This window comes from Sinocyclocheilus rhinocerous, unplaced genomic scaffold (genome assembly GCF_001515625.1).
Source record: "Sinocyclocheilus rhinocerous isolate Xijiao unplaced genomic scaffold, SAMN03320098_v1.1 scaffold3808, whole genome shotgun sequence".
Taxonomy (NCBI): Eukaryota; Metazoa; Chordata; class Actinopteri; order Cypriniformes; family Cyprinidae; genus Sinocyclocheilus; species Sinocyclocheilus rhinocerous.
The window spans coordinates 39,397-47,921 of record NW_015661389.1 but is presented as its reverse complement, the minus strand read 5'-3'; the positions used below and the strand labels follow the sequence as shown (position 1 = coordinate 47,921).

General features: G+C 35.5%; 1 protein-coding gene across 2 annotated transcripts in view; it reads left to right on the top strand.

The window, feature by feature from the left end:
* Positions 1-8,140, top strand: part of LOC107726312 (glucocorticoid modulatory element-binding protein 2-like) — a 10,199-nt gene extending 2,059 nt beyond the window's left edge. For both annotated transcript variants that reach the window (XM_016535853.1, XM_016535855.1), the window contains exons 4-10: positions 2,066-2,190; positions 3,082-3,185; positions 3,912-4,069; positions 4,816-4,887; positions 4,973-5,110; positions 7,075-7,197; positions 7,306-8,140. In XM_016535853.1, the coding sequence (XP_016391339.1) occupies positions 2,066-2,190; positions 3,082-3,185; positions 3,912-4,069; positions 4,816-4,887; positions 4,973-5,110; positions 7,075-7,197; positions 7,306-7,895 (1,310 nt within the window). In that variant the 3' untranslated portion in view covers positions 7,896-8,140. The remainder of the gene's footprint in view (positions 1-2,065; positions 2,191-3,081; positions 3,186-3,911; positions 4,070-4,815; positions 4,888-4,972; positions 5,111-7,074; positions 7,198-7,305) is intronic.
* The last annotated feature ends 385 nt before the right edge of the window (positions 8,141-8,525 follow it).

Genomic DNA, 8,525 nt, shown 5'->3' with positions numbered 1-8,525 from the left:
GGACACGACTAGAAATCAGTGGTTAAGTTGTATTTACAACACTGTTCCAGAACAGTTCAACCCAAATATTCAGATGTGAGCTACGCATTTTACGTAGGACGAGGACTGTTTCCTGGGAGAGTAGCCTACAATGCCGGTGTTCTGGTGAATTCAGTTCCCGTTTCCCCTTCGGCGCGCATGCTGACCCTATACAGTTTATGATGCTGACAAATAATGCTGACTCAAGCCTGTAAGTACGTTTTCATATTTAAAGGATTTGCCACTACTCAAACGCAAGTTTTGAGCAGTGTAGGGGTGGGAGAAAGTTCGGAAAGGTTGAAGCTAATTACAAGGACATTCGCGGGCTTCACTGCACAGGATGCGCGCTTTGTTTGATGTTACAGTTGAAGTGTGCAGTCTCGCTCGTCGATATTTTCCTTACAAATGCTCTACGAAGTCATCATTTATGTGCTTTGGAATGCAGTGGACTTATATATTTAAAATATGAACCTCTCTAACAGAAGGCTGCTTTCAATTTCAAATGACGCGCGCTTTGTTTGTGAAGACTGCTCGCGCATGCGGCTGTGCGCGACTCCGTGTAAGTGGTTTAATGCATTTGCGTCTCAAAATGGTTTTATGACGCAAAATTTATGTAAACGCAGCCAGTTATGTCTTAAGGGATTAAACAGACAGGACAAACCACATTACATTACGCAGATCCGTGCGTGAATGCAGTTTAATAGATCTCCCGCTGTCTGTCATAGTAAAAAACAACAGTAAAGATGAAGAAAAATCATTCACAGTTCTTGAATGGAAAACGTTCAGATAATCTTAAATACTGAAAGCACTCTTTGTTTGTTGTTTGTAATGTGTTCCTATGCTCCTCTTTATTATTTGCTACTTGCTTGTATGTTTTGAAGTTATATTAGTTTAAAATTCCTAACATACAACTGTTTTAATTACATTTTTTTTCAATTTGTAATTATTTTAAAAAGTACTTAATTACTTATGTAAGGATATGTAAATGTAAGGATTTTAAGATTCTCAAGTCGGTAAACTAATTAATTAATAAGGGGGGGAAGTAGATCAAGAATCGTTCTGGAATCGGATTGTGACTCCCAGAATCGGAATCGAATCGGACGGGGCATAGAGGAGAAACAATAATGTACAATATGTGGAAAATAATGTGTTTTTTTAACCTTAAACTGCATAAACACATTGCATTACACCAAATACACAAAATAATGTTCTTTTTTAGCAACGTCATATGACCTCTTTAAATGAGTTTGCTTGAAACAAGAACAAATATCTGCCAGTGGGCTATGAAAATGTGTTTTCCCTTTGAATTAAGTTTTTTTTTTTTTCTTGGCCCATTGGCAGATATCTGTTCTTGTTTTTATCAAAAACTCATTTAATTTTGATCAGTTTCTCAGAAACCAACACTTCTTGTTTTATGTCATTTTGCTTCTCGAGTAAATGTATCTTGATTTAAGAATCTTTAGACATTTGGACTGGAAAATAAGACAACAATACTGAGGAAGAGCATCACTTTTTGCAGTGTGTGGTCAGAAGCTACAGTAATTTCCATATTTGTGTGGTTGGATGCAGAGCTATTCAAGCAATAAGCTGTTCATATGGTCATTGTTTCATAACATCAGTTTTGTTTTAGTTCATTGGTATACTACTATTGTTTGTTTTAAAATTTTGAATAGCCTTTTTCTTTTCATTTTAATTTTAAAGTTAGTAATTTTGTCATTTTTATTATTTTTTAAACTATATCACTTGTTTATTTAAGTTTTAGTATATTTAGTTTTAATGATTTTAGTATTTCAACTTTAAATGAAAATGAGAAAGGTTACTTTGGCAACTAGCTGAAATAAAATTTAAAAGTTTAAGTTTTTTATTTTCATTTCAAATCGTGTTTATTTTATTTTAAGTAATTACATTTTTATGGTTTTAGTTAATAGTATAATAACCTTGTATAACATTTTAGTACATACATTTTATCAAAACATAATTTTGCTAATGGAGATAATGAAGTTTTTAGTTATTCTTATTTGAACATGCCATGTTCATATTTACACAGTGAAAATATCTGAAGATGCAGATGTAGAGGGTGATATTCTCTACCCAATAACCTGTGGGGACAGCAAAGCCAACCTCGTCTGGAAGAAGTTTGTGTGTCCGGGGATCAACATCAAATGTGTGCTGGTAAATATGTGATATAATCTGTTTTAAAACACTACAACATTGTTTAGACACACTTCAATTTATATATTTGTTTTTCTCTTTTTGATTTAAAGGCTTGTTCTTAAATTAGGACGGTCAAGTCAATTCAGATAATCACTATTTGTTATCATGTTCTGTTTTTAGTTAATGCATTAATTTCCTTTAGAAATGTAAAAAGTAAATAATGCTATTATTATGCTTATATTATTAAATTACGGTTATTATTATATTATGTTTGCAGCAGTGCTGATTACTCATCTTGCATAAAAACAACAGATTCCTCAAACTGCATAAAAAAATGAAAATGCAAATCTGCAATTTTTTTAAATTCTTAAAATTGTTATTAAATATTATTATTTGCAAACAGCACTGATTACCCGTTTTACGTAAAAACAACAGATTCTGTATTTCTAAAACAGCATCAAAATTGTGCAATCATATATTATTTTAAACTTAATAAAATATTTTAATGAGATTGTTTTGATTTATTAAGCCTGTTGTAGTCACTGCATAATATTATACATTCATTAGTGTTATTTCATGGTTTTGATGACCTTTCAATTTTTCTAAAATGTGGTAAACAGTAATAATAAAGAATAAGCAGATGTGAATGATAATGTTTACTATCATATCTAAACCTTATCTCTCTATAAACATTAAGAAAATTGTTCACTCATCATGAATAATTTCAGAAAAGATTTTAAGTAAAGATTGTGAAGCTACTGCATTGTTTTGCTATAAATGTGCTGCTCTGAGTAACGGACTGTCTGCATATCTTTGCCACGTAGACAGTTTTATCTGTTCCTGAATGAATGTAACTGCTTTCCATTTCCGGCGTCATAATGCTTCATATTCATCACTGCTGTGTTCCAGCTGAACGAGCATCTCATCAGTCCCAAGGAGTTTGTCTATATAGCGGGAAAGTCCACGCTGAAGGACTGGAAGAGAGCCATTCGCCTTAATGGGACCATGTTAAGGTTTGAGGCAGAAAAAGAATATAAACTAGAAATGCATCCCAGCACTGGCAGTTTTATAATAGTTTTAGATTTCATTGTTTATCAAACTAAAAATGAAAACACAGAAGGTGCTGATCTTATTTTCTGACCTTTATCATTTATTATCATATATTATTACTTTTCGTGCAGTGCATTATGATGAATACTGTTTGAGACTATTTTATATATATGTGTGTGTGTGTGTGTGTGTGTGTGAAGCAGCACAACTGTTTTCAACATTGCTAATAATCAGAAATGTTTCTTGAGCTGCACATCAGCATATTAGAATGATTTCTGTGTGACACTGAAGACTGCAGTAACGATGCTGAAAATTCAGCTTTTCATCACAGAAATAAATTACATTTTAACATATATTCACATAGAAAATAGTTATTTTGAGTTGTAATAATATTTTACAATTTTTCTGTTTTTGATCTATTTTTGATCACATAAATACAGCCTTAGTGAGCAGAAGAGTCGTCTTTAAAAAAATGTTTTTAAAAGTCTCCAAACATTTAAACAATAGTGTTTCTATGTTCCATAAATGCAAAGCAATTTCCAAGTGAAAATATGAAAACATTGTATTTTTCCTTTGGAATATAGAGCACTGAGGAATTGTTCATAATAAGATAAGTGAATGGTGGTATTTGGATATCATGTTGACTGTAGTTTCTACAAGATGAATGCACTGTTTGGTTGTTTCTACAGGAAGATCATGGATTCAGGTGAGCTGGACTTCTATCAGCACTCCAGACTGTGTTCAAACACCTGCCGCAGTACCAAGATTGACCTGGTGGGGTCACGAGTGTCTTTCAGCAGCCAGCAGTCCACAGAAACGGCTCCTGCGACCCCCGCCTCCATGGACGGTATGAGTTCACAGAATGATTCTGGACAGTTTATGCATGGACTTTCACATATGTGACCCTGGAGCACAAAAGCAGTCTTAAGTCGCTGGGGTATATTTGTAGCAATAGCCAAAACTACATTGTATGGGTCAAAATTATCTATTTTTCTTTTATGCCAAAAATCATTAGGATATTAAGTAAAGATCATGTTCCATGAAGATATTTTGTAAATTTCCTACCGTAAATATATCAAAACTTTATTTTTGATTAGTAATATGCATTGCTAAGAACTTCATTTGGACAACTTTAAAGGTGATTTTCTCAATATTTTGATTTTTTGCACCCTCAGATTCCAGATATACAAATATTGTCCAAATATTGACCAAATATTGTCCTATCCTAACAAACATCAATAGAAAGCTTATTTATTCAGCTTTCAGAACATGTATATATCTCAATTAAAACAAATTGATGATTTTCTCAATATTTAGATTTTTTTGCACCCTCAGATTCCAGATTTTCAAATAGTTGTATCTCAGCCAAATATTGTCCAATCCTAACAAACCATACATCAATGGAAAGCTTATTTATTCAGCTATCAAATGATGTATAAATCTCAATTTCGAGAAATTTACCCTTACGACTGGTTTGGTGGTCCAGGGTCACATATGTATGACACATTTTTTTGTTGCACTTCAGAATGTTTTTTCATAATAGTTACTCTGAATGGTTTGAGCAGTGATTAATCATTTGTATATATGTTTCAGTGAATGGATCCTCAGCTTCGATTTCGGCAGATGGTGGTGACGACAGCACAGAATGGGTGACGGCTATCGGAGGTGAGAGACTTATGTGATGTATTGTAGTTAGTCTGTGTAGTGAATGGGTTTAACGCTGTCGCCGGCCCGTTCTGCTCCATGTCAGAGGACACCATGACGTTCTGGAGAGGACTGAAGGACGCTGGGCTGCTGGAGGAGGTGATGGAGGACCTGCAGAGAGAGATCCAGGAGATTCTCAAGGGCCTGGAGGAGCGAATCCAAGACCCGCCGCTTCAGGTTAAAGGTCAGAGTTAAGGCCTTTCCACACTGAGCGCGAAAAAGCGAAACGAATATCGGACGCGATGACGCGCTGGAATAAAACAATAGATTTCTATGGATGCTTCCACATAGACCGCGAACATTCGTGCACCGAAAATGCGAATGTTTATTTTGCAACCAGTCCGACGAATCTTTTCAGCTTCGCAAAGCGTCCAATAAGATTTGAGCTAGGATCACGTGACCGGAGCAGCTGCTGTTGCACAAAAGGGTGAGTGGTGGCGCTGTTTCGAAAACCAGTGTAAACAAAGAAGAAGAGTATCCCGGATAAGAGAAGAGAGTGGATGCTGAGTTCTTGTTATCGTTGGTATTTGAGAACAGATTTATTCTCACATGTTCTTTATACAGAATAAAATTTCTATTAATTCTCCACTGAATCATGTGATCTGTAGAGCACCGTCCGTTTTCTTCCACGTGCGCGAGTGTTATGAGTCGGAGCGCGTTCACTCTAGATCTTCCGTATTAAAAAAAAATCGAGAGAAATATTTTTCTACACATGAAATATGAAAGCAAAAAGAAATGATTATGACGATATATTTTCTGTATGTGTTTTGTATGCAGCTATTATTATAGGTATTTTTATAGCAATAAAGGATGTTTATGACAAATATTAGCAATGTAGCATTTTTAAACATACAGAGTGCATGTGTCTGCTTATTATAGAATCAAAATCAACTAGCCTATAGATCACAATCGGAAGTTATTACAAGCACTCGATGATGGTTTAAAGTGGGTAAGCAAATACATTAATAATTACATACATTTTCAAGTGTAGCTTGATGCTAATTGTACTTCTAATAATTTTTTAGGATGTAGCCTATTCTTGTAAGCAGTATAGATTAGTTTGTGTTTCTGGTGTAGAACCAAACTTTGTTTATCTTAATTTAGATGTTAAATTTAATTTAATATATGCATTTAGCAGACGCTTTTATCCAAAGCCACTTACAGTGCATTCAGGCTATACATTTATACATTTTGCTAACGCAATGCTCTACCGCTGAGCCACAGGAACACTAAATCCATATACGAGATGCATATCTGAGGAAAAATGCATTGTTGGTTGGCGCCACCTAGCGTGCAGACATGAATTAGCAGAAGGCGAACAATCGTTTCGCGCTCGGTGTGGAAAGGCCTTTACAGTGCTAAACCTGCTCTTGCTAAACAACCTGATGCTACAATCAGTTTGAACCCACTTGACATTTATTTTGCCACATATTTGCTGCTGGCCAAACATTTGGACACACTAAACTGAATTTGTTTCTCAAAATCTTAAACCAGCTTTGCTCCACAGGCTTTAATGCTTCAGTGCTTAAAATTAGTTTTATAGACTAATAGGCAAGTTGTGCATATGTATGTCTTTAATATTATTTAATAATTTATATATTCATTATTCATATAACAATATCATATATAATATTTTCATGTATTTTTTTATATTTTAGAATATATTACATAGATTATATTATTCTTGTTGTTTAATGTTCAGTTTGTGAGTGTATGTAACATAATATATGTATATATTAATAATGATATACTAATGATATATTATGTATTATATAATAATTGTTTTTTTTATATAATATTAGTGATTATTAATATAATATATAAAACTTTATATAATATTTTGATGTATTTTCAATATTTTAGAATATATATTTTTATATTCAAATATTATATATATATATATAGAGAGAGAGAGAGAGAGAGAGATTTTATGTATGTATGTGAACATTTTTTAAGTAATTAATATTATATAAATAATTATAATTTTTTTTTTTTTTATGTAATTCAAGCAAGACATTTGTGTAAATATATTCTATGTCTGTTTTTTTGCGTTTTTATTTCTGATTTAATTTGCTGCAAATGTACACAAATATTTTATTAAACGTCAGACTGATTTGATATTGTTCATATACTTGAATCTGTCAACAGATGCTGCTCTGCTCAACAATATAGTCCAGAACTTTGGGATGTTGGACCTGGTGAAGAAAGTTCTTGCCAGTCACAAAAGCCAGATGGACCGCTGTAGGGAGCAGTACACGCGCAGCTTAGTGGGTCTGTACCTGTTTTTGGGTTTATCTCTTCATCCAGCCACAGACTTTTTGTGCATATTGTGTTTTTGAACAGGAAAGTGAAGTGAGCTTTAACATTGTGCATTTATAGCCCTAGAGCAACAGTGTGACGACCATCGCAAACGCGCCAAAGAACTGAAGAGCAAATCGCAGCACCTCAACAACGTCCTGATGACCATGACCCCTGTGACCTCGCCTCCCACTGCCAAGCGCCCCCGTCTGACCCGTGCCGTCTCGGGTCCCGCCACCGTGGCCTCCACGCCCGCCCAGCCCATGCACTTCACCCTGCCCATCACGCAGCTCGCCGGCTTCCCGCTGGACAAAGTGCTGTCTCTTCCGACCCAGTCACCCCTGATCGGTGGATACACAGTGCTGACGTCACCCGGAGGCACCGAACTCCAGTCTGAAGGCTCTAATTTAACCGTGTTGAGCACCGCCGCGGTTCCGCAGGGGTCCACAGCACCCACTATCGTCAAAATGGTCAGTCCGTTTCAGCTGGTCACGCTGCCCACAGTGGGAGCTGGAGCTACGGTGCAGAATCTGGCAGCGCCAGTAGGGGGCGCCGTGGGCGGCACTGTAGTTGCTGTACCCGTCAGCGCCGTCAGTAGCGTAAACACTGCCACTGTGGAGACCGTCGGGCCGCAGGCGGCTACAGTACAGAAAGACGACCAGAAGGAGTGAAATTCTCCTGAAACCGTGTTCAGTTGTTTTTGATGTCAATGTAAATATGTTATATCCTCTATATTTGTATATAGAGGATTAACTTTTTTGCTTTTTTTACTTTTTTTGCAAGAACAGCCATGGTGTGATAAAGAATGTCTTTTTTTTTTGCATTGCATTGCATTTGATTTAATTGTAATCTAATTACAATGTGGTAAAATATAGCCTGAATTGTTTAAAGCGATAGTTCACCCAAAAATGAATCATCATTTACTCACCCTCAAGTTGTTCCAAACCTGTGTGAGTTTTTCTCATGTGGCACATGAAAGAAGATATTTTGGTAACCAAAGAGTTGGTAGCCATTGCCGTCCATAGTATTTTTTCTTCATACTATGGAAGTCAATGGCTACCGTCAACAGTTTGGTTACCAACATTTTTCAAAATATCTTCTTTCGTGTTCAACCGAAGAAAGAAATTCATACATTCGGAACAACTTGAGGGTGAGTAAATGATGACAGAATTTAATTTTTGGGTGAACTGTCCCTTTAAGGATGTTTTTATGAAATGTAAGGCACATTTTGTCCTTTAAGTTTCATGGTTGACCAGTGTGTGCATAATTTGTAGTTAGAATATTTTTGGGGTATAATGCTC